The sequence below is a fragment of the Dermacentor variabilis genome, chromosome 7, assembly GCF_050947875.1.
Source record: "Dermacentor variabilis isolate Ectoservices chromosome 7, ASM5094787v1, whole genome shotgun sequence".
Taxonomy (NCBI): domain Eukaryota; kingdom Metazoa; phylum Arthropoda; class Arachnida; order Ixodida; family Ixodidae; genus Dermacentor; species Dermacentor variabilis.
In genome coordinates this window covers 154,666,103-154,692,352 of record NC_134574.1, presented here as the reverse complement: position 1 = coordinate 154,692,352, position 26,250 = coordinate 154,666,103, and the positions used below count along the sequence as shown (strand labels likewise).

Here is a 26,250-nt window from a genome sequence, read left to right as displayed (position 1 = left end):
ACATGGCGAAAGTTTATAGTAACATTGTATTTAGGTACAATGCCTAAATACAATGTTAGCCCGGTTACTTGCCCCGAGGTAAAAAAACGGGGCAAGTAACCGGGCTAAGTCATGAACAGTCTAGATTATAAAATGAAACGTTGCTGCAAAATTTGAGCAATGTCAGATGTAACCGCGAAATAACTTAAATGTTCTTGTTTTTTTGTTTATAGGAGTGTTAACTTAGTATTTAGAACTCGTAAAGATTGTTTAAATTGATTTAAAAGAAACCAGTTTCGGTTTCGTCTTTAGATCATGTGTTATGGCGTCACGATATTTTGATTTTACGTCACAACCTTTTACGTCATGCCATTAATGAAACAGAAACTAGTCAGTATAAAACCCAATATAGTAAATTATCTAGGACGTACTGATGCTTATCAGCAACATGTTATGCTAAAGACAAATGCGTTATGTTCTTTTCATCAGTAGTGGGCGTAGTTACATTTATAATTTATGTTTAAGGGCGTAGCAATAGTTGTGAGATTGGCAGCGCTATTGAGGTATGCATCAAGCATCACGCGCCAGCGCGCCAGGTGGAGATGTGCGGCTGAGCTGTCTCTGGGACCCGGCACCTCCCAGTTAGTAAAAATAAGGAATCGGACGTCCACAAAAAATCAGAACCGAAGTCATGGGTCTCAGAGAAGAGGACACAACAATACTGGACAAAACTTCTAACTACTGCAACGGTGTGTCCCACAGCGAAACGCCAAAAAGTGAAGCCAATGCAAAGGTACGTGCTAGCGCTGTGTAGGCTGCGCCTCGGCAGAGGTGCTCCGGAAACGTAACCCAGGTAGCGCACGCATTCATTTTTTTTTTCTTTTTTTCCTCTTCTTGAGTCTCCGATCCTATGATAGTGGCGTAGGCGTGCTGTTTGCGGGTCACGCTACACTTGCATTTGCCCCTAGCCCGGCATTGGCTTAGCCTTTGGCTGACGCGCTGTGCGCTCCGACCGAAATTGTGCCGTTCATCCGCGGACCATTGACAGAACGAGGTCTCCGCTGCTTACCGAAACCTTGGTGCGAGGTGAGGGCATCGGCGATCGCCAGCCTTGTGCGTGTCTGCTTGTTTTATTGCTGCCCCCGTTCGGCCTTTCGAAAGCCTCTCTAGAGTGCACGGCCGGCACGCAATGCTCCTCTAGCCTTGACTTTTTTAACGCTGCTCAGCTCCCTCCGTACAAACGACAGGCATGATCGCGCAGCTCGTCTAGCAGAGGTTCGTTCTCATTCTGCTCCACAGAGCGCCTTAGACTATTTCCAGTAAGTTTTCATTCATCGTGAGCTTTTGTGTCTCGGCGGAGCGTCCGACCGACAAGGATCATTGACGATCAGCTCCGGTGGCTCGTTGCCTTCTGCACGCCGCAGGAGCATACCGTCCATGCAGGAACAGGTACGCGGGTATTTCTCGCATTTATTGCGCTGTCATTCGATGTTTGCCATCGCGATCACGTTTATTGCATTGTTCATTGTCGTTGTGTTGTTCCGAATATTCAGTGAATGGTACTCTTTCTGCCACAGTCTTTCACCATTCACTTGGTGCTGTACTGCGCCGCATAGCTGCTAGGAAACGGGTGACGCTGTACTATCGGCGCGCCACTGATAGCGTTGGAAACGGGCGTCGTCTTTCACCGCCTTTGCGTAAGCAGAAGCGCTTCTCGTCATTGACCTTGCCTCGCATGCTGCAATCTTAAAAAAAAAAAAGTATCTCAAGTTTAACGAATAATTTGGTACCATCCGGGCAGGATAAATCAATACGTTTTGGTTTTACGTTTATCCCTGCGTCATTTGCATGTGTGTCACCTTTACAATCCTGTGGCTTTTGTGGGAGCTCATAGTGTCGTTTGTGGCCGCGATGTTTTCCCGGTGGATACTTCCCAATCTTTTTCAGCCATTACACTTGTTTGATGTTTCTGTCACTTTAAAAAAGTAACAAATGTAGTAGCTTATGAAAACGTAAAAGAACAGTAAGAATCTTACGGATTCGTTAACATTCAGTTGTTAAAAGTATTGAATCTGTTTTAATTCGATTGGCATTCTTTGGGAATTTCGCCCAGTTTGCAGTATGTCTCTGTGTCCACATCTGACATCTTGCACTCCAACTTGGCTCACTGGGTAGTCCATGGTCTGATACTTCGAGCATTGGGCTGCTGTGCTGAGGGAACCTTCAAAATTTTTCCGGTTGGCGAAATAAAACATTTTTCTTATATATTCAGGCAATCTTTGTCTGAATATATGTACGCGCAGAGTTTGTGGTGGTGGTGCTAGATGGCGCAGCCTGCCCAGAGAAAAGCACAATAGAGGAGCCCTGCTGCAATGCATGCCTCATACATGACGCATTTCAGACGGGGAAAAGCAGTCTGTCAATGCATTGCTTAAATGCTAATCACATTAGCGTCAACAGTCATCCTGAGATGGCTTCTGTCATAATTTTTTATAAAAACAACTTGATCCGTATTTCAATGGAAGGGCTTAAAGTAAGAAGACAGATGCACTTATCTTTAGGACCTCTGTGGGTCTCTGCTACACTCTTAAAACAGTTGCACCTTTCGGGGTGCATATTTGTCCCACAACAATGATCGCCATCTGCCCTGCTTGCGTTTCCTTTCTTGAAAGTGCTGCGCTCGCTACTTTCCTGTCGAGAATGCTACGTCACACTGATAATGCCCATGCCGTTCATGAATGGGGAGTACCGGGCTCGCAGCGTTAAAGAAAGGAAATGTGGGCAAGACAGATAGCGAATTATTGTTGTGGGACAAGATATGCTCCAAAGGGTGTTAACTTTTTATGACTGTAGTACTGCTTTGTGAGCTCTTGTAGAAGTTACCTTTTATCGCAGGAAGCGACTATTGCTTGATCCTGGTTGTGCTTCTATATTGATGTGATTTGCATTATTTGGGAATTTCATATAGCTTTTTGTATGTTTGTCCGTATCTAATCTCTTTCACTGCAATTTGGGTCACTCACTGGGTGGTCCATGGTCTGATGGATAGAGCACAGTGCTGCTGTGCTGAGGGAACTGGGTTTGAAACCAACCCCGTCGGACCAACTTGGGTCACTGGGTATGTGACAAAAGATAGAGAGAATAAAAAAATATCCAATAAAATTTATCTGGTACTTAGTGGAAACAAATCCACGTCATATATATTCAAGCACGTGTGACACATGGACTTTGAGTGGCGTCGCTGGATGGTGTAGCATGTTCAGAGGGAAATGTGAGAAAGGAGCTCGGCTGCAGTACACGCCTCATACACGAGATGTTCCAGCGGTGGAAATACGGTGTTGCTTCACTGCTAATTGCACCAACGTGAGCAGTCGTCCTCGGACGGTTACTACCAAAGATCTTTATATACTGCTGTATATTTTACTGTTGTGAAAATTGAATACTTGCAGAATTTCGTAAAACAAATTGTGGTTAACCATGACGTTCCTTTTTCTTCTGCGATAAATTCCAGGGATTGGAGGATGTTTAATAGGCTGATACCCGATACACATGCCACACTTGGCTTTCTTAAAGACATTAAAGCAGTTTAAATGGTTGGTAGCTCTTCCAGAGCTGCACTCGTGTTCCTTTGGTTAAAGAGGAAGAATTGCTAGTGAAGAAAATAAAGGGCTGTACTCTCCCCTTGTTTTATTTTTCCAACAATGGAAGTGATGACATCAGCTTTCAAACCAGTAATGTTTTTGTATACTAGAGAACCCTCACAAAAGTTGCCATGTTGTTTTTCAAGTTCCGTATATTGATTGGTGTGTTTTAAGATCCTAAAGGGACACTAATGAGAAAAATAAATATAGCTGTAATAGCTAATTACAATTCTTCAGTGCCATGAAAAGCCAATTTTATAATGAGAGGAAGCTTGATGAACCAGAAATGATGCAAACACAAAAGGCAGGTAGTGCCACTGCTTTGAAGTTCCCACACCAATGTACTGTGATCTAATAGATCTTGATGGTGTCTGCTTGGGCCTCGTTAATTCTGTTAAAGATGGGCTACATTGCCATCTAATATATTTAAAGACAGAACTTAGCAAGTTTAGGCAGCTGTTACTGCACCACAGTGGCCCTAGTACGAGAAAATACTTTGAAGTCCATCACATTACACTGATGTACCGGCACTGGGGCTTTGATGCGAAATAAAGAAAAATAGATGTTTTGGCTTTCATCTTCTCTTCTAATAATCAACATCTTACCATGAACTTAACTAAATTAAAGTTTTGAAGAAGCACTTTATCACTAAAAACAGATTTAGTGTGTCTCTGGAGTGGCCCCAACGTGCACCCGAAGACACAACATTAGTGTTTTTTGCACTCTGTCTCCATCAGAATGTGACTCATCAGAATATGGCTGTGGCAGCCGGGATTTGAACCCATGATTTCGGGATCAGCAGCAGATTGCCATAGCCACTTCAGGGAAGGTCATACACGTGTTATCCTTATTTTTGTGAGTGATTGTGCAGCCTCTATCAGACTTGGCTTACGATGTGGTCACAGCGCTCGCAATGTAGGATATTCATCCCTACCTATCTTCTCATTTCTACACCCGTTATAGCATAAGAAATCCTTGCTAACTGCAAGAGTGAATCACTTCGCAATTCCAAAAGTGTATGCTACCAATCTTAGATTCAGCCATGACTTCCTTTCAATAGGGGGGGGGGGGGGAACAGTTGAAATAAAATGACTTAAAAGAAAACTGTGTTGTTGCCTCTGCACAAAAATAGTTGCTTTGCAGTTTCTGGTGCACTGCAAAGCACTGTGAACCAGAAACTAGCCTATCCCACTTGCTCTCTGTATCACGTTGCTGCAAAGGCCTGTATTGAAACTCGCACCAGGTAGTCAGAAACTCTTCTAGGCAGTTGTGCATTCCCAGCAGACTCCCATAAATTAGCAGGGCATTTGGAAGTGAGCTCAGTAAAGGGGGCTGTGCCAACAACGTGACTCTCATTGACTTTGATGCAAATTATTTATTGTGTAGGAAAGCATTTTTCTTTTCAGGGTTTCTCGTTAATATTTTTCCAAAGCATAAATAAAAGGGAACAGACTAGAAAAATCAAGCTGCGACATCGCTTGAATAAAACACACGTGCAGAATTGCCGCACTAATTCTCACTTTACCAGTAGCTTGGCGTAAAGAGCATGGGGTTTGTGTGGCAAATAAATAAGTGCTAAAAAAATTAGTCTATTGTTGCTCAGATTACGCTATTGCTGCACTAAACTGTTTACGGCCTGAAATGTTAGAATGAAGACAAAAAGCTGTACTTGTTCTCAGTTGGACCATGAAGTCAGTTTGAGTCTGAAACGTTGTGTTGTAGCAATAGGCTAATAAGTATGGGCACCTTTTTCTTTTTCAGACGATGCACGGAGGACTTTTTCGCAATACAGCTAATAGGCAAATCAGTGTACCTGGTGATGAAATAACAGAAGTCAAATATAACTAAGTCATGTTTGGCAGCACTGGGTGCTGTGTTTATTTTCAAGTTTGTCAGAATGTAGCTAATGCACATTATCAGTTCTTTCTGCAGTCAATTAACTTATTTTAAAAAAATACAACATTCAGTTATTCTTGAATTTTGTCGGATGTGTGGCCAGTCAATATGTAATGGTAACTTAAGTGTTAAGATTTAAAAGATTTAACTTTATCCACATCCTCTGTTTCCACAGTGTTCACAGTGAATGTCAGACAAAATGCCCTATTTCACCACGTTGTTGCGGTTAAACGGTTGCAGGGATGTCAGCATTGACTGATACTGTGTTGAGTAGCCAAAGTGCACCAGAAATCAGCAGCTTAGAAATGGTAGGACAACTTTTATTAACTTAATTATCCTACCTTTATGTCCACATAACTTAAACATGGAAGTTGTTACAAAAAATCTAAAATAAATATCAGTGCAATGAAAGGAAAACATGTGGGGTACATGAGCTGCAAGTTATACAATATTAGCTAATGACTCGGGAAAGAGCAGGTTATCATTAAAATTTAATGTCAATATTTGTGGGAAGGTGGTTCCAAGTAGCAGATGTGAGAGGCAGTAAATACTGAAAAAAAACATTTTGTGTGACATGACTTCGTTTCACATTTAGGTGTCAATGTAGTTATAACTATAGTTACTGTACCGTTTTCTTTTCATGACTTCACACGCCTTTCACTGTGATGTACAAATGACGTGGATAATTTGTTAACTGCTGCATTGCCCAGAGCAAATTGGCAGCACTATGTTCATATTTCTTACCTTTGTGTGATGTCTTATTTTTGTACTGATCGCCTCAAGAATGAAATACCAACTCGCCCGGTAAACCATTCTTCTGAAGAGCAAGTGAAGTGGAGCATCACACTTTGTTTCAGTTTCAGTTTATTAATCAGTTCAACAAGCAATGATTTGGTACAAATAGTATGTAGGTGAGGGTCCCAAAGTTAATGAATGCAACAGGACCCTGGGTTCGAAAAAATAAATACATTGGTGTACAAAACTTCGGTTTAATGCAGGAATATTGAAAAAAAACAGAAGGTAAACAAATGAATGTGCAGAATGCAATACATTAGTAAGTAACCATTGTTAAAGAAGTACATAAGTCAAAAAGCATAAATATATCAAGAAGCATAAGCTAAAAATACATTTATTGTTGGCTTGTTGCATTGAGGTCATGCAAGCGGCAATTCATTTGTGCGTCTTTTTGGAACCACCTGCACGTTTTACACTACGCTGCGAATAAGCCTCTTTGCTGCCCATTCATGGGTGCAAAAGCTCAGATTCAAAAACACGTGAAGTGCCGTTGGTGGCTTAGCTGATAAACAGTCATCTTATCTATCGTGTATGCCTATGAGGCACCCAGTGTTGCCGGATAAGAAGGCTTCAATAGCCTGCCACATTGCATGGAAAGCTAGTGATTCTTATCTTTTGGCAGCAAACATGTCAGCTATTCCTTATTTATCATAATAGTGTGTGGGCCTGGGCTATCAGGCCATGGGGCTGTTGCACCGGCATGTGTGTTGGCTGCTATATTGGCTTTAAAATGCTGGATGCCTGCTTGCGCTGCCGAATCCTGCAGCACAGAGTTGGGCTATGGTTTTTTTGGCTGGATGAGGTTACTTCGCTTGACAGCAGCATGACCTTGCGAATTAGGGCGCAGAATGGCTGCAAGGTGTGCAAAATTAGTTTCTCTGATGTGCATTGAATGTGAGAGCGTGTGGGCTTTGCTGACTTGCAGAAGCAGTAGGAAATGTACCCCAAGATGTCTCTGTTGAAATTGCCATCGAGACCTCCCACTGCTGGCATGTGATGTCATGCTACGGGACTGCCCTTGCAAAACTGAAAGGGCTAATTAGACAGATCTTCAAAATAAAAGAATGCACACAGCGCGTTTGGGAGTTCAACATTGTGCTTCCAAAAATTAAAGGGAAAATTTGAATGTTAATTAATGCCATTGTAAGATTTTAATGTTAAAGATGACAAGCCATTAAACAATATAGCAGTCAGCACATTTACTACCTGCTGGGATGCTCCTACTAGATGCAACTGCAGGTAAAACTTTTCTTTTCACGTGCAGCATGAAGAGAAGAAGCCGCGTGTCCGGGGCAAAGACTATTTCGAGGAGACGCCCCTGCTCATGGCATTGAGCACATATCTGAGCTATGTCATCCTGGGCATCTTTGGGCACATCCGGGACTTCATGCGTTCTACGGGGCTCGAAGAAACACACATGTCTACCGAGCTTGACCGGAAGGCAAGTTCTGGTGCATGAAGAAGCACTTCATCTTTGATAGCAGATTAAGAACTGACTTGCTGTTTCATGAGTTACATGAATATTGATTACTTTCATCTGCTTTGCTTCACTTATGCACCAAGTTCTTGACAGGCTTCTTCATTCCTTCTCATTATCTCTTCCTTGGATGTAAACATTTCGGGCATCATCTCAGAGTGTATATATTTAAGTATAGATATGTTACCTACCTAGGAACATGGAAACCAGTTATATTAAGCCAAGCATTTTAGAGAGAAAAAAAGTGCGTGTGTGAGGGATAATACACAGTTGGCCATGTTGCATTTTTGTGCTTGTAATATTCGAGGTTGCTGTATATTGTATCACATTTTGCCAGACCTGAATACGCTGTGCTATTTGAGCTGCAACTGTGGTAACAGTAATGAAGCTGCCACTCCTGTAGTAATTAATTTTCAGGGTCTGAATATGCTATGCTATTTGAGGTGCTACTGTGGTGACGGAAAGATAGTTGCCTTTTGTGCAGTAATTAGTTTTTGTGGTCTCACAAATTCATTCATTCATTCATTCATTCATTCATACTGCACCAGCGCGTTTGTCACAGGCTGTAACAAGAAGTGGGACATTATATCAGCATACAGGTTCACAGAAAATACCTGGAATTTAAACTTGAAAACAATAAAAGGTACTAAATTACAATAGCACATAGTGAATGGAAGCGTTTTGTCGCAAATAGTGTATTTGAATTTGTACAGAACTTCAAGAAAGAAAGTACACATGATAACCATGAGGAAGAATGACAACATTAAGCATGCACATGACCTGATCCACTCAGGCTCTACTTGCTGACAGCAACAAGCTCGTGGAAGACAAGTATATTTGTCTTTCTGAAATTTAGCTAAAACAAATGCTACAGTTAATGAAAGTGCGCTTAATTTTGAAATCATGTTTGTAAATGAGCTCTACTTATGCACAACATGTAGTCACTGCTAAATCAGTGCCCATGAGGTGTAGCGAGGGCAGTTTTATATAACAGCTTGGCCTCTCCTGTTCTGCCTTACCTGATGGGACATATGCGTAGAGCCTCCATGCTAATGTGGGTCATTAATTCTATTTATTCAGCAGTCATTTCCTCTTACTTATAGATTGAGATGTAATTGGTAATTAGCATCAAAAGTTACATCTCAGTTCTAAAAAATAAGAAAGAAAGCACCAGCTGGTCCACTGGTCTTCCTAAGCTGCACTGGGGGCTGTTTGTGAGAAAGCTGATGTTTTGTATATTTGTCTTGACTGCCCAAAATCTTGATTTTACGCCGAGACACACGAGCACTCTAAATTTCTTTTAACTAAGGGAAGCCTCTTGTTGATAAGTGGCTCACATGAGGTGACGCATGACAAAGGAGTGTCTCCCTTCTGGCTTGGGTGCCTTGTAAATAGGGGCTTATCCAAACTAGTACTTTATGGGCGTGAATGTGTAGCCTCGTGTGCAGCCCATCAACAACACAAAAGTAGTTAAAACACTTTGTAGTTTTGGTGATAATTTTATTGCTTCTAAAAGTGTTTCTTAAAGTTAGCAGACGGCTAATTTGTCTCGCAGTGAGCTTTTATTGCAGCCATACTTTCAAATGCATGCAGCTGGCCTTGCTGCAGATGTCACCACCGTCACATCACCGTACTTGCCTCTGGCAGCTTCGTCCGCATATTTTTCTGACGATCCAGCTTCGTCGGTGCAGTGTTAGAGGGAACTAGAATATATGGGCAGTTTGCCGACCGACGTGCGCTGCATGTTACTGCACGTGTCACGCAAAGTAGGGCTCGTAACGGCAGCGTTGTTGTCGCTAACTATTAAATGTGTCTAGCAAACTGCAGCTCTGCCCATGACCGGTCTGGAGTGCATGTCTGGTCAGACTCCTGACGCACGTTCCAGATTGGCCGTGCTTAAGTGCCAGCAGCGTGCTCGCTCATTGCCCGTTGCTGTTGAACGAACTTCTAATTTGATTTCGCTACTAACAAAAGAAAAAAAACTACACTGATGATAATGAATGTATAAATGGTAATGCTGCAGCAGGTCTTTTATGAATCATGCTTTCTCTTTCTTTTTATGCATTATGTTTTCTTGCTTAGCATTGTCAAGATACACAGTTTTTTTAGCTTTTTGTCTGTTTCAGTTTAAAGAAGCAGCGCGTTCTGTTTTCCTGCTGCACTTTCTGAAAAAAAATATAGAGGAGACCATGCCGTACCCTGTGCCACCGGCGAAATTCCTTTTCGCAAGGGGTCCTTCAGCGTCAAGTTAAGGGGTTCACTTCAAAGGACTGTAGTTCACCCATGTGTCAGGGGTATTAGCTAACTTTATAGAATTAGTTGTGCATTTGGGAGTAGACAAGTCCTTTTATTCGACTACATTGCTGGACCCAAACTTCACTAGTTCTGTGCATATTGCGTTGCATTTCAGACCTCAACTAGCTGCATTTTGTGCCTGCACTCACCAGCGTTTGCTCTCTCCTGACAGGGATATGTTCCTCTGTACCAGAGCTTCGAGAGCTTCTACACGCGCAACGTGTATAGACGCATTCGTGACTGCCTCAATCAACCCATATGCAGTGTGCCAGGGGCTGTCATCGATCTGGTGGACCGTGTCAGTTATGACAACAACTGGACTTTTGTGTAGGTCATGTCCTGTGATCTTAAGTGAGAAGCGAGATTCTTGTGTAGCATGCTGGTTTCACTGCCCCTGGTCAATGAATATGCTAAGCGGCTCCAATAGCAGGCAGCCTTTCACATGACCAATTCCAATCATACGACTGGTCAAATGTTTGCCGAAGGAATGCTGAAGATTGTTCTTCGCTTGAACGCCACTGTCCATTGCTTTGTAGCTTTGTCACCTTGTGCCTCTGCAAGTGGGCAAATTCGTTCACGAAATGGCGAATTGGATTATTGGCGACATGGTGGAAGTTACAGTTCTCCACCGTGTGAGATGCATGGGTCACGAACAACCCTTCCAAAGACGTTCGTCTCGACAACAAAACATACAGCAGGGATTGTGATGGTGCCGGCTCTTCAGCTCTGGGAATTTGGCTTAAATAGAGGCATGCTGTGTATGTATGCTTCCTGTATGCAGCAAGTCAGGGGCATGAGCGTCGAGGCAGCCTAGAGTGGCATTGTAAGTCTTGGAGGCCATGATAATTATACTCTTCTGAACATTCTGCTTATTGTGCTGGCAAACCACAAATGTAACACACTATGTTCACGTAACAGTACTTTTCACGCTTAATTTCAATCACAAAAGAAGGGAGTTTATATTTTCTGATGCTACCTCTAATGTGACCCATTAAACCATTTCGTGAACTAGTGAAGGGAAGTTATAACGCAACCTATTATGTTATGTTTTGGGCAGCGAACTTTCTTGGGGAAGTAGTAGTAGAGCGTCCATATCAGAATCGTAAAATTCTTGGTTCGAACTCAAATAACGAGGTAAATTTCTTACTTATTTTATGCATATCACCAAAGCATTTTAATGTGATGTTACGTGCGGTTAACAAGACAGCCTTATTTCTAGCTCATCACTGCTTAACTCAGTAAAATGACCATAGAAAATTGTTGGTGCTTTCAATTATTCTCTGCAGATGCACCTAGCCAGTCTCCTGCAAACTAGAAGGAAAGCATGCGACGGCCTTACTGCATCTTTGTAACAGCAGTTATGACTTAACACTAGTGGGCTGATTTCATATTCCAAAGAATGCAGCCACTTAACAATGATTGATCTCACTGTTCCCTTGCTGGCTGTTGCCCCTTGAGGTGTATGTGTGTGTGTGGCACGTATCTCATCTTCCTCACTGACCTGGCAGCCACATAATCTTGCGCAAGTGCTGACTGGATAAGAGAAGACAGAGGCACAGTAGTCCTTGCTTGGTGTGCCCATGACTACTTTTGAGAATAGGTTTCAATCAGAAAAGAAGGGATTCCATATTTTTCGTGTTATCTCTAACATGACCCATTAAAACCATTTTGTGAATTAAGAGTAAGGTAATACTAACACGAATTTTTCTTGCGGGCAGTGCGATGCAGCTGTGGAGTAGAACCAGAGCACCTGAATTACAGCTGGGGGGATCTTTGTTTGAATCCATCTAATGATAATTTTTTTAAATTTGATTTACATTGTCGAGATAGCGCCCGTGGTGTCGTCTTCACGTCTCGTGTCCCCGTCTAATTGCGCTGTCAAAACCAGGATTGGGACTGACGTTACAGAGATAGCCTGATTTCTAGCTCGTAACTTCCTAGGGCAGTAAAATTGAACTTAAGCTCCCTTCGGGTTTTTAACCATATGGCGGGACTATATATTGCAGCTCGTCCTTGCTACAGGGGCACCCTGCAGACTCCCTTATCACCAGCATGATCATAGTGTATGGCCCTTCTGTCGTTTGTTGTGTAGGATGCCTGGTACAGTGACAAAAGCCATCAACATGGGCTCCTACAACTACTTAGGATTTGCTGAAAATTCAGGACCTGTCGTTGATGAGGTACAGAGGTCTGTCGAGCATTACGGCAGTGGAACTTGCAGCAGTCGTCATGAACTGGGTATGTGAAGCATTTCTTGTACCCTTTCTTCTTCACCTATGGCATACCATTATGATAGCCATTACACAATTGTTAGAGCGTTTCAATATTTCAATTCAATATTTGAAGCTAAGTATTCATATTCAAAAATTTTTATATTCGCATGCCCCTACATTAATATGTGCAAACTGTAGAGTGCGGTTGTTTCTGTCATTATTATTATCATTAACGGTAGAATATAGCTGAAATTGGCATGCACATTACAACCTGATAAAAAGTAAAAAGTTAAAGTTTAGTGTCTTTGTCTCTCCAGTGAATACAGTCGCTGACCGATAGTTCGAACTGAGCAAGGACTGCCAAAATGTCTGAATAATCGGGAGTCCCAGAAATAAATGGTGGTTTGCCAAAAAAATAAGTGAACTTATTCCATAAGTGACGTTTTGGTCACTTGTGCCTTTTGTGCCATATTCATGGATCATTACTTTCGGAGATACTTTCAATTTCTCATGACTATAGCGCAAGACACATCGGCATCTGTGAGGGACTCTTGTTTTTCATGCTTAACTTCAGCAGACAACATATCATAAATGACATAGTAATAAGTATAAAGGATTGATGACGCAACATTGTTAGCTGTCTTGAAGGTATTTATACCGTTGGTATCATAACTTTCTGCCCATTGCAGTGTAGGTGAGCAATGGTTAACAGTGAGTGTTTGTCTGTTTCTTCGACACAGTAACCCCACCCTGGTCTTCCGTAAGTGTTCACCGAAAAAAAAAAGAAAAAAAAGCAGAGACGCACTGTTGATCTGATGTGCACTTGTGCTGATGACATCTGTCGGCACTGCAGGCACCCTGGCCATTCACCAGGAGCTGGAAGAACTGATGGCACGATTCCTGGGCGTTGAAGCATGCCTGACAGTGGGCATGGGCTTTGCCACCAACTCGACCAACATTCCTGGCTTGGCTCAGAAGGGCTGCCTGCTGCTTAGTGACGAGCTCAACCACGCCTCGCTTATTTTGGGCTGCCGTTTGTCGGGTGCCACCATCCGTGTGTTCAAGCATAACAGTACGTTTCTCGGCCACTGTGTGGTGGAAGTCGTTGCGCACAGGGTCGCCAACTCTTGAGAGGTCAAAGTCTGGACACGAGAGGGGTAGCAGCTGGCGATGATTGACCCCTTCAGGGCCAAGAGCTGCCAGTCTGTACGTGCAACAATGTTTCACAAAGATTTCTTATTTGTTGTTTTCCTACCATGTCCCGATTTACAACAAGGTGCAGAGTTACCTGGCTAACACAGGTACCAGCATACGTAGAGGAGCTGGGAACGATTAAGGCCTGCAACAGAACTAGAACCAGGACAAATAAAAATGCACAAATTTTCATGACAATGCAAAGAGGAAGACAAAAGAAAAGAATGTAAAGCGATCTGTCAGGCATTACAAACAAGAAATTTGGTTTATTGATTGTTATTGAGTAGAAAATGAAGCAAAAGTCGGGGCATTTCGGCTGTCCTAACTGGCTCTAGTTGAGACTAGGGACATTTGCTAAAAAATTGTGGTGGTTGGCAACCCTAGTTGCACATGGAATTGTCGTGTGGTGCCTGTGCAATTTAGTCATGCAAGTTGTGAGACTTTTATGTATCCCTCATCAAAATTCGCACTAAACATTTGGAGGCAGAAAAAGTGTTCCTGTAGTGGCTTATTGATGCTAATTAGAGGACAAATGCCAACACATTGTTTTGTTTACTGTGCAGCACATAGCGGTGTAAGCTTGCTCCTTTGTTGTTATTAGCTGTCGATTTCTTACGCTACAACTTTGGTGCTTCAATTTGATGGTTGAAACATGTGTACATGCTTAACTGTCATGATTCAAAGCAATGCAATGATGCTGACAAAACTAGACATTTATGTTTTTTTTTTACAGCCGACATATTAGCTTTAGGTTCCGTTCCAGAAGTGAAAAATAATGGCTCAGCATGGTTTTTCAGTTCAGGTTTGCTTTGGTTCAGCACCCCGGTTTGTATGCCTACATAAGTTTGTAGAAAATCTCAGTGTATTGTAGCTGCTTCTGAGCTCGCTTGGAGCTGTGTGCATGCAATTTAGTGAGGGTTGAATTCTAGGATGCTCATTGGGCAGATGACTTAGAACTCGGTGTAGAACTCGTGTCTGTACAAGCCAGAAGGTTGAATATAGAACTTTATTTGGGCTTTTGGATTTCTTTAATGCAGACATGAAAGATCTTGAACGGAAATTGCGGGATGCGATAGTTGAAGGTCAACCACGAACACACAGGCCATGGAAGAAGATCATCATCATTGTGGAGGGTGTGTACAGGTACGTGAAGTGAGCTTACTGCTGCTAAGCTGCTGTCTTAGCTGATGCAGCAGTTAGTTAACAGAGTTTAAAGGATGATAAAGAGAAACACTAAATCAGTTTAGGCTGATAAAGTATTTTTTAAGAACTCTTATTTTATTTTTGTAATACATTCAGTGACCAATATCATTCGGACACCTTCAGACGTTTTCGTGGCCCCTAGGGCATCCGAAATATCGGGACCTTCACTGTAGTAGGTTGATTAACACAAAGGAAAACTAAAGGCCAAACTTCCATCTGTTTAATTTTGCACTAAGGTCGCAGCAATGGTGTGTCACTGTAACGTCATGGTCTTCAAGATATTTTCTTGAATTTGGGCCATTGTGGTGTGCAACAGTTATTGAAACTTGCTAAGTTCTGTCTTTGGCTATTTTGAATTACAATGTAGTCCGCCTTCATCAGTAAAGAATTAGCTAAGCCCAAGCAGACGGCATCAAAATCAACGATGTCAGGGCAAGCTGGTGCAGCAACATCAATTTGGCATTGCGATCTGTCTGCTGTTCCTGCATCTTTTCTTTCTTGCCATGCCTCTTAACACGGTATGAGAGACTTTTGGTATTTTAGAAGGGTAATTTACTAATTCAGCTCGAATAACTTTTCTGTTTCGTGTTCTTTCTTTCTTTTTTTTTTTTTTAGCTGATGCACCCCGAGCATGGGATTCTTTTTCTCAGATATTATAAAGCGAACACTATGGTTTACTTTTGGTTGTGCAAAAATAAAAAAGAATGAACTGGATAATAGCAAATGCTCTCTTGGGGTGGTCATGACATTGCTATTTGACAAAAGGAATATGGTGGGACATAAACGCTGAAATTTATTGGTATGTCTGTGATGCTGAAAGGGTTAGAGTAATACATTTTGCCACACAAGGCAGTGTGGACTCCTCATGTTAGCAGGCCTAGGATTGCTTGCATTTTTGTTGACATTAGGTTTTACAATTTTTTTTGCGACAAGCTGTTTCCCTCACATGGAGGATTTGATGGCCCTTCTAGAACTGGCGTTGTCTGCTTCACTTCACGTTGGCACCATCATGGCTTCACTGTTTCAGGCTGTACTTTAGGAATTAATTGAAATGCGAACAAGTCACAATAAGTAGAATTGCGTCTCTTAGATTTATTTGCACAAAACATTTGCGGTGAGTCGGGGTCAGGCTTGGAGCTTAACGAGCTACAGCACATTTAGTATGTGACTGTTCATTAACCTCATATTGCATTTTCAGTGATGGGTAAGATGTGTTCTTGTTCATTACTGTATAGACTCGTTTAAGTGCTGCACCCGTGTAAGGGCCCTACCCGTGTAAGGTCCACACCCTCAGCTTAGCAACTCAAAATTTGGAGAAAAAAAAATTATGTCGGAGAAGCAATCGTGTTCAGTGCCCTGATGCAACACACGCACATCGGTGAATTTTCGTGCGCTGCTTGCATTCACTTGCCCCTGCTAGAAGGCGAGAGCTGTGCATTGACCTCTGATGCGACGGTACATTTGGGCATCCGGGGTGTGCAGTAGTCAGCAACTGCACCGGCACCATTTTGACCAAGAGATTCGGTCCCATGTAAGGGCCGCGCCTCGCCAAAATTGTTTTAAAAAAAAGGAGCGCGATCCTTACACAGGTCTATACGGCATTTACAGTTTGCAGTCATTGTCATGCTGGTACTACAGTAAAGGGTCATGAATACGATACAGATTAATTTTTAAATATCAAATGTTTATGCTCACTGTCTAGTTCTGGGAATCGCGCACATGATTCTGCGAAATCAAACATTTAATTTAAATGCATTTGGCCATCCACCTGTTATCCTTGAAGAATATCACAATGCAGAGTGGCACAAGTGTGATGAGGACAGAAGTGATGCTAGGGTGCGTTTCAAGCTAGAACTAACACCTACGGTGGCCTGCTGCTATTCTTGCCATGAAAAGATAAGGGGAAAAAATGAAACGGCTTACTAACAGAACTCTAACCTGAAGAAGCACTTGGACAGAATGATAGGTTATAGGTTTCTTCTTTAATTTATCAGATTTGTACCACGTTCCCAAGGGATAACTAAATGCTACTTGTGATAATGCAATCCATGTGTTCAAACAACGACCTGCCTTTCCATTGTAATTGCAAACACATGAAAAACTCAATGCTATAGACCACACCACAATCACATGGAACAATCTGGACATTTGCTCACCGGAACATCAGTCAAACTGATATTAGGCTTATGAGTATAAATGTTCACGGGCTGGCAGGTATGTTGTCTATTTTCTTGCCTAGTGTTTCGCCCTTTGTGCTGTTTAGTCAGCTATGAAGTCGTACAAACTCGCTCGGCTTTCTGTTCTCGTAGGATCAAATAATCCAAGTTTGCCTAATCGGGAGTAGCGCACTGACCATGTTCGCCCTCATGATGTTACCCTCATTTCATTGCAGCATGGAAGGCTCCATAGTGATGTTGCCTGAGATTGTAGCCCTGAAGAAGAAGTACCGGGCGTATGTGTACCTAGATGAGGCACACAGTGTGGGTGCCTTGGGACCAAAGGGGCGTGGGGTGGTCGACTACTTCGGTCTCGACCCACGGGACATTGACCTTCTTATGGGTACTTTCACGAAAAGCTTTGGTGCCGCAGGAGGCTACATTGCTGGGTCAAAGGTAAGTTGCAAGGCAGTGTTATGAACTGTAAGGTGCCCCAAGGAGAAACGTAAAAAAAAGAAAAGCCGCGCATTAGCAAGTTATGCTAAAAGGTTAGCAAGTTAACTAAAAAAGTTATTCTTGCTTTGAGAGGAGGCTTGATAACCAAAATAGGTGGAAAAACGAAGGACAGGTGGTGCCGCCGCCTTCAAGTTTTTGTACCAGTGTGCCGTGATGTCGTGGATCTTGGTGGTAACTGCTCGGGCCCACAAAATTGTTTATTGGTAATGACAGACCAGACTGCATTTCTAAAGAGCCAATGACTTATCAAGTTTCAAGAACTTTTGCTCTGTCGCAACTGCCCAAGTGCAAGTCGATACATAGAAATCCATGATGTCACGGTGACGTGCCATATTATATTGCAAAATTCAAAAAATGAAATCTCGTCCTTAATTTTAAAGCAAAGCTTTCTTTCCCGCTTCTTTCAACTTTACCACTGCTGCTGTTGCTGTCTTGCACGCTGCATTGGGGGGTGGTTCACAGCATGCACATGCACGGCAGGAGCGTGGCAGAGAGGAAAGGCAACGCGAGAAACTTGTTTGTGCCTTCCCATTGCGCGTGCCACAATGCACTCTGGAGCTCCCTGGGTGCCGCCACAATAGCCTCCTGATGGCTGTAATATCTGGGACTTCCCGCAATAGCATTCCAGTAACTGCAGCGCCTACCCGTATACTACCGTGCAACAGTCCAGAGGGGAGGTAGACAGTGTGGTAGAAAGGAGGTGTGTGTGCTGAATTGGGCTGGTTGGTTCATGACAAAGGGAATAAAAACAGCACGAAGGACAGGATCAAAGCAGAGAGAACGTAAATTTCCTGCAGCAGCATAATGGTATTGCTGACAAAAATTCACACCAGCAGCAAAGTAAAACACACTTGGTTACTGCAATATTAGCTGTGTTTGCCTGGTTGGGTTCTGTGCCACCAAGTAGCTGCACTGTGCAGGCTGTTCACGTTGGCACCTTTGCTTATCTGGCTCACATGAGTACAGGACATGCTAAAGCTCTCTAATAACAGCCTTGCCATTCTACACTTGCACCTACCATGCATGAGGGGAAAGCAGGAAAGGGAAAAGGAGACTTAAGAAGGCAAGCAATCACTACTACTAGATATGACAGCGGTTGCAGACAAACTGGATAAATTTTAGTTCAGGGTATGGCACGGCACGTATCTGCTAGTATTCCTGAAAAATAAATGCAATGAGAATTTGTCAAGTGGGCAAGTGACGCCGGCGTGCAGACGTAAAGCCGTATTAAAGCACCGTAGCGTCTAGGCGATACTGTGGAAGTGGCCGCACGTCAAATCAACACTTCTGTACCCGCCGTGGTAGCTTTGCAGCTATGGCATTGCTCAAGATCGCGGGTTCCACCTCTATGGCATGCCTGATAATCTGATTGTGCTTTTGGTGTGTACAGCCCATATTTCAAATAATGTTTAACACTCTTACCACTTTGCGAAGTGCCGTGCGTGGGGGTACACTCTGTGTGAGGCTTGGGCTGAAGGCAAGCTCCGGATCTAGCCACACACAGTCCTTCTGCAGTACTTTTTCTTTTTTTAACTTGAGCCATCAAACTCTTATAGTGAAATCAAAGAAAGCAACAGTACCAGCCTTTGGCAGCTCATAGAATATAAATAACTACGTAGTTATCAGAGCCACATATGATAATCAATTGAGCAAAATGGGAGCTCCTGTGTTGGCTGAAATCTGCATATGTCGTTTCAGGCGGTCATAGATCACCTTCGGGCGCAGTCGCACAGCTTCTGCTATGCGGCCAGCATGACGGCTCCAGTGGCCCAGCAGATCATCTCTACCTGCCGCGTCATAATGGGTGAAACGGGGGATGGCGAGGGACAGCGGCGCATTGAGCGGCTGGCACGCAACACGCATTACTTCAGGCGCCGTCTGCAACAGATGGGCTTCATCATCTATGGCAACGAGGACTCACCCGTCGTGCCGCTCATGCTATACCTGCCTTCTAAGATTGCGTGAGTCTCTTGCGCTTGGGCCGCTTGTCTAGCACCTCGCAGGAATTTCCAGAACACAGACGCAACAAGCTTCTTCTCGGCTTGTGTGTGTAGCTAACCCATAGTTGAGAGGTGCACTGTGCAGAGCTTCAAAACAAGAGATAAGCTATTAATTAATGTGTTAATTGTTGTTTTTTGTATCTTTTATCTTAATTCCATTGTTCTGGCTCTTTTATTTTTATGATGTGTCTTGGACACATTAATGTATTAGTTGCATTTCATTTTATGCTACCAACCACCTGTATTTGTTTTATGATCGCCTACACTTCCTACTCTAATGCCTACCATTGGGTGCTGTAGGCAAGTGAATAAATAAAAAGAAGTACTAGAACGAGGAATGTCTCTAATGCCAACATTTTGAAGAGGGAACTCGTAAAAGAAAAGGGGAGTTGCCCTGATGATGATAAGTCTCCTTGTCAAAATGTTGGTTCAGCGACATTCTTTGTTATATGACTGTTATTAATCACTGTGCAGAGCTTGTTGGTTGGCTCCTGATAGCACGCTTAGACTGAAAAAAAAAAATTTGGTGTTTCACTGTTGAAGCCACAATGGAATTAAGCAGTGGCTCTGTGCAATTAGCTACATATTTCCTTTGCAATAGGCAACAAGGAAAGTGCACAGAGTAGAATGAAATGTTTTTGAATGCTGGGCTCCAGCAGGTGTTGAGTTTGGCCAGGGCCCCTATCACATCCATTTTGGAACCAACTTTGGTGATCAACTCTAGCTATAATTTTCTATGTGTGCCACTTCTGTGCACCATTTCTGCGTAATTGGTTGTTTTTATGATCAGAGTCTGGTTGGGCAGCAAAATTGTGCTTAACATATCTGATAGTTAGGGTCATGTTAGGCTACTCACTACATATGTTGGTCCCGTCGTCTTGAATATCTTGTACCAGTTGCGATGTTTGCAGGGCACATGTTGGTAGTGTAGCACAGTGCACACAAAAAGTGCAGGCAGAAGCTTTCATGCATTTGTGAATTGTGAGATTTGCTTTTGTTTACACTTTTGTTCCCTTTCCTTCTGCTTTTGTTTTTTTTTTTCACAGTGGCCTTGTGCGTTACCTCATGAAGAGGGGTGTTGCCACAGTTGGAGTTGGCTTCCCTGCGACACCACTTCTGGAAGCACGAGCTCGCTTTTGCATGTCAGCTTCTCACACAAAGGAAATGTTGGACCAGGTGAGGCTGCTCTCACGGCCAACTCAAAGTGGTGAAGTTAACTGCGATGTCGTAGCTGCAAATGGCTGAAAGGGCAGGCAGAAAGATGTGAAGAGCCTACTCTCCACGTACAGTCAAATCTCATCATATAATGAAACAGGTTGTAACAAACTGATGGATGTAACAGAGTAATCCATAGGGCTTCCTACAAAAACTACCAGCGGGCACCGTGGCGCTAGTTTCTATGGGAGCTGCAAGCACGGTGGTTCGTCCTTTTGGCTTCAAACAGCTTTTTGACTTGCAAATTTTTCATTTTTAACAAAATATTGCATTATAGACAACATAATTCTGCATGTGCACACAATATTATTGCCTTCTGCGTTTAGAAGTACAGGATTGCTTAGAAATCTATATTGATAAAGGCAGATAAAGTGTAGTAGACTACGTCGTGAGAATGTCTGAAGCCGCAAGCACAAAGATCGGTCAAATCCATGTACTAGTTATCATTACCATGGTAGCCGAATGATTTCAGTACTAGAGTTCTCTCTAGTAACTTTGATATGAAACACTAGGAAGTAATTGCACTGGTGTAGCACCTGTGGTGGAGAAGGTGCCCCAAGACCAAGTTCTCGTCGCTGAAGACTGTCGAAACAGCAGCAGTAGTGGCAGCAATAGAACTCGGTGCTGGACTGAAAAGGATTGAAAGGGTGTTCGAAAGTTGGGCACTATATTTGTGGCATGCGCATGCAGCATACCATTTGGAAAAGAGCTTCAAAGAGTCCAGGGCGAGACCAGACGAAAAGAGCTAAAAAGTTGCCCAAAATTAGTGGAAACTTGGAGCCATTGTAAGGAAACACCACAGGATGCAAGGAGAAGGCCCCATGTACATTACTTGGGTGTAATAAGAGCAACATATGAGGTGCAAATAAAGAAGAGCACACTCCTGAATTTCTAGAAATTTTTTTAAAGTTAGATTTTATAAAAATCAGTGTACGAAATTGATCACGTTGCTCCAACATTGGACTGGATAAACTTGGTTTTAGAAAGTTTTCTGCAGTCAAATTTTATGCAAAATGCTACTGCGAAGCCCCATTTTGCTTTTCTTCATACTGAAAATTTTTTTTTTACATTTTAAGATGCAAGTACAAATGTAGTGATCATATATGTATGTATGTGTTTTTAAACTTGGGAATATAGAAATACCTCCACATTTGCGCAGCCTGGGCGCTTCTAAGGAAATATAACTTGCAAGAAAGCCAAATCACCATGCAATTTTAGAACACTGGGTAATCATAGTGTATAATACCCTGTAACAATCGTAGTGCTTTCCAATATTAAGCTTTTCTGTCCAAAGCTAAAGCAGTTATATTTTATGCAGAACCCTATGTCATTGTTATAAACAAGCTACCTAATTTGCAATGGAATTGAGCAAGAGGTTCAAAAGTTAACTGCCTTTGGCCATGTAATATAAATGATGGGCTAACTTCTGCGCCTACAAATCTGCTCAACTGTTGAGCTTCTGAGTTCGTTACTGCAGGTACTGCTGGCAAGCGCAAGCACTTGGATTTTACAATATAGGTGTACTCTATAAGTAATGATTTCTTTCCTTTACACCATGACTGAAACATAAAAAAAATACTGCTGTATTTGCTAAAATTGTTTATTCAGCTATGTAGAAGCAACATTAGTGTGTGCATAGACTCATTACATGCGCTAATCTCTGTGGAGTGACAATTATGTTGATTCAGTACAGTAAAACTTCGTTGCAACGAGGTTGAAGGGTGAGCCAAGATTACTTTTTGTATCCATTACTTTGTTTTATCCATTATTTCTTTAGTGCAATATGCTTGCTCAATTGGATGCACAAAAACATGTCTCGAAGAAGACGACTTTGCTACTGACAGAACCGCTACATGGCTACATATGCTATAAAATTTTGATAAAATAGCAAAATAATCTTCAGCATGTGTAGCAAATAATTGCCTAGCACCTAATGAAACTGCCTTCATAGCTGCCCTCTGTCCCAATGTGATGGTCTTCCATTTCCGCTTTCCACATTGCTCATCTATAGCATCATGAAACTGGCGAAACGCTCAAGAAAAATAGCTTGCATGCCGCGACACCAACAAAGTTCGTCGTGGTCGAGTAGCACGTTGCACACAACACAACACGCCAACTACGGCAGGTTGATCGGCCACTTTCACATGGCTTCGCTCTGTGAATGAGGAGACCAACGAGCCTCGCCACGCCAGCTTGGCTTGGCCGATTCGTGGCCCCTGACATTGTACCGGTACCCACATGATCTCGCAGGCCACGTCTAGCTGCAACAGTCTGTATGGCACGCCGCAGTGGAAGAGAGAAGGGGATGCATTGGTGTTTCGCACCACCACATGCAAAGCAGCGGCTCATCATCGCTATCGCACTTCTATTTTTCAGTGTAGCGCAGGCTAGTGCATGTTGGTGCGGCTGGACATGCCTTCCAAAACTGCACTGGTTTGCTCTCAGAGCCCACGCCTAGTTGTGCCAGACTGCACGGCCCCGCAATGAGAGAAAGACCAGTGTTGCTCGACAGCGCATTTAACGAGGCGACGCGGGTGTTGTGGGCTTCTGCACCGAATGCAGGCCGAACCCTGCGGAAAGCGGTACATTCGGTGTGGAAGGGGCGGGTATTTTCCGATTTCAGAGATAGTCCAGTTCGTTGTATCCATTGTCAGGTCAGTATTACTTTGCTAAAAGGAGGTTTTATGTATATGAATCTCTACAGGAATTTCACAGGGAATTTCACCTACATCATTACATCCCACCTTGTTATAGCGAGGTATGACTGCGAATGAAACCCAAAAGTGATGTTTTTAAGCCAGTGCAATAAAATGTGAGGTCATTGTTTAAGGAATGCAATACTCTAGTGTGGATGAGTGCAACTTAGGCACACCATGCATTATAGGGAAGAACATGGTGCACCTTTACACATTATACAAGATCTGTAATGAAACTGACATTCCTTATGCTTGTTCACAATTCATTTGAACTTTAAGGGGGCCCTGCAAGAGTTATAGAACACCATAAATACATCTGCCTAGTTGCTAGACAATGCTGTCGCATACTATTGGCATAAGAAATTTTGACGGAAGCGGGATACAAAGAAAGGCTGAATGTGCCTGCTGCCTGGTATTAGGATTTCGAGCCTGTATCAGTAGGCCAACGTGGTGTTGTACAATTCCACTGGCCTCAGCCACCAACCGTTCCGAAATTCAACATTTTTTTGTGGAACCAGTGCAGCTGGATATACATCTGAGGTGGCAGCAAGATCTGCATCAAATCTTCAGATGTTCATTTTTCAGCTCTATCTCTACATGTGTCTTTCACATATACCGATGAGCAAAACGAGAAGGTATAAGTGGTAGCCAACATTTCGACAAGTGGGCTTTCTTCTCCAAGGCCTTGAAAAGCGCAAGTCCACTTGTCAGAATGTTGGCTTCCGCTTTTACCCTGTTCTCGTTTTGCTCATCGTCTTGAATTTCCATCTCCCACCTTCCCCGTGTTCTCCCTTCATATATACCGTGTGTCCCAGCTAATGTTAGCCAAGCTGTTCAATGGAAGAAAAGACTTAGGAAGCATGGTGCAAGGCACAATTTTAAGACCTACGGTGTCCAGTTGTGAGAGATATGACAACTCAGCACCATAGGTCTTAAAATTGTGCCTTGCACCATGTTTTCTTAGTCTTTTCTTCCATTGAACAGCTTGGCTAACGTTGCTTGGGACACCCTATATATTTTCTGTGCCTCAAATAAAGATTTCACTTGCTAGTCAGCCATGTGTGGTGTTGCTCTTTCTTTTCCCTGTCTGTAAATTTAGCCTGTTTGCTGCCATCACCAGTTAATAGTTGGCACCTGTGTTGTTCTTCTTCCTGTGTTCCTTTAACTAGCACTGTTCTTTTTTTAGGGGGGGGGGATGTGTCTGTCGTATCTGTAGAAGTAAAGTTTGCTCTGGCAGTGAATGAGGATAACTATCAGTACGAGTGTAGGCCAGAGAATAATGTAACAAGGGATGTTCAAGCATGCATATGCACATATGCATATAATCTCTTGCTGCGCTTGCTGATATTCCAAGGCCTCCAGCCTGTGCCTCGCACACATTCTCGCACACATTATTGTGCGGGCACTCTTGGCATTCATGAGAAAGGCTTAGTTATTAAGACAAGAACATCTTGTAGCACTGGCCTCTTCAAGCAGAAAGCAGATGGACTCAAAATTCTTGAATGTGCTTCCACGCGATGGGCGTACCACTGCTGTGTGTAGTTATTTGATCTCATCCCAAGGGGCAGTGGTGATGTAAAATGTGTTGGCAGGGAGTTAACCACACACAAGACATGGCACACTGCATGTAATTTTCACCTTGTAGACAAGCTGTGCTGCTAAGGTGGAGTTTTTTTGTGCGCGAGTAACAGTATTGGGAACTTATCAAAAGGTATACTCTATATGGCAGTGAGCTCCAAGTGACATTGCAATCACAGAAGGAGGAAGATAACGTGTTGGAGGAACTAGACATCTGAAAGATGCTGTGGTGTGCGCACACGCATATAATTTTGGAGCATAGTTGGGTAGTGAGCAGTTCACATGTTTATGAAGTGACTGGCATTGGGTAGTGGAAAATGCTCTAAGTGCTGCATTGTATTCCATTTTTCCAGGCCCTGAGTGTTATTGACAAGGCAGGTGATTACCTTTACCTGAAGCTGTCCAGAAAGAAGAGAAGCACGGAAGAAATAGTCTACTGATTGTTGAACTACAGATGTGTAGCTAGGTGGCTGTCTTCAAAGCCTGCAGCAGCAGCAGTGGGCATGGTGCCAGGAGGTGCACTGCTTTTCTGCTGTGCATGTCCGAAGCCTGAAAATTGTGCTACAACTGGCGCATCAAGGTGCTGTGCAAAAACTGGGTCCAGTGTGATTTAGGGAACTGTTCATCAACCTCTGGCCTGCTTTTCCAAGTTGAACTCGAGACATCAAAAAAAAAAAAAAAAAGAAGAAGAACACGTGCCTCAGTCTCATGCTTTCTTAGTGTGTGTTCACCTTGTGGCTTAATGTTTGTTTCAACTGTCTGTCGCCCGTCTTCTGTTTTCGGTGCATCGAGGGGTTGTTTCCCCCAAATGTACTCTCAATTTCATTCTGAAGTAGTTGTTGGTGTGTGGCGTTTCTTTTGAAGTAATGTTGCGTGTGTGCGGTTCTTTTTTTCTTTTCTTTTTTCGTCATTTCTCACCGAGTGAGATGGTAAACGGAAATGTGTGGGTGCAGTCATAACTCGCGGATATTTCAACATGTTCAGTGCATTTGTAACAAAGAGGCCATGTATGAAATCGGGTGCAAAGAAAAAACTAGCCGCACGTATTTCTTGCTTCTGTAGTAAGCGGCACCATTGTTACTATTTCGTTTGAATAAATGCACGACAGTAGTTGGGACAAGCTACGTTGCAGCATAAAAACAATTGCAACAAACCAAAACTGATATGGAAACTGTTCCTGAGGCATAATAAAACAATCGTAGTTTTTTTTATGTATTCCTTGTGCGTACGTTCCTATGAGCGAGACAGCACTCCATTTTTGGTATGCTGTTTGCGCCTGCGTCAAGCGATGATCAGATCGGCCATATGGATCGGCCGGGAAAATAGAAGCTGATAAAAAAATGAAAAACAAAAGGGAGGTAATCGATATCACTGTCGATCACAGCGCCACGAAACG

At 42.9% G+C, this 26,250-nt stretch overlaps 1 protein-coding gene across 1 annotated transcript; it reads left to right on the top strand.

The window, feature by feature from the left end:
• The first annotated feature begins 554 nt into the window (after window positions 1–554).
• lace (serine palmitoyltransferase long chain base subunit) lies at window positions 555–26,069 on the top strand. Its single transcript, XM_075699725.1, has 10 exons — window positions 555–772; window positions 7,576–7,752; window positions 10,256–10,410; window positions 12,176–12,321; window positions 13,150–13,368; window positions 14,528–14,633; window positions 17,086–17,305; window positions 19,064–19,326; window positions 20,412–20,541; window positions 25,208–26,069. The coding sequence occupies exons 1-10, from the start codon at window positions 671–673 to the stop codon at window positions 25,292–25,294; spliced, it is 1,605 nt and encodes a 534-aa protein (XP_075555840.1). The 5' UTR covers window positions 555–670; the 3' UTR covers window positions 25,295–26,069.
• Window positions 26,070–26,250: the final 181 nt, after the last annotated feature.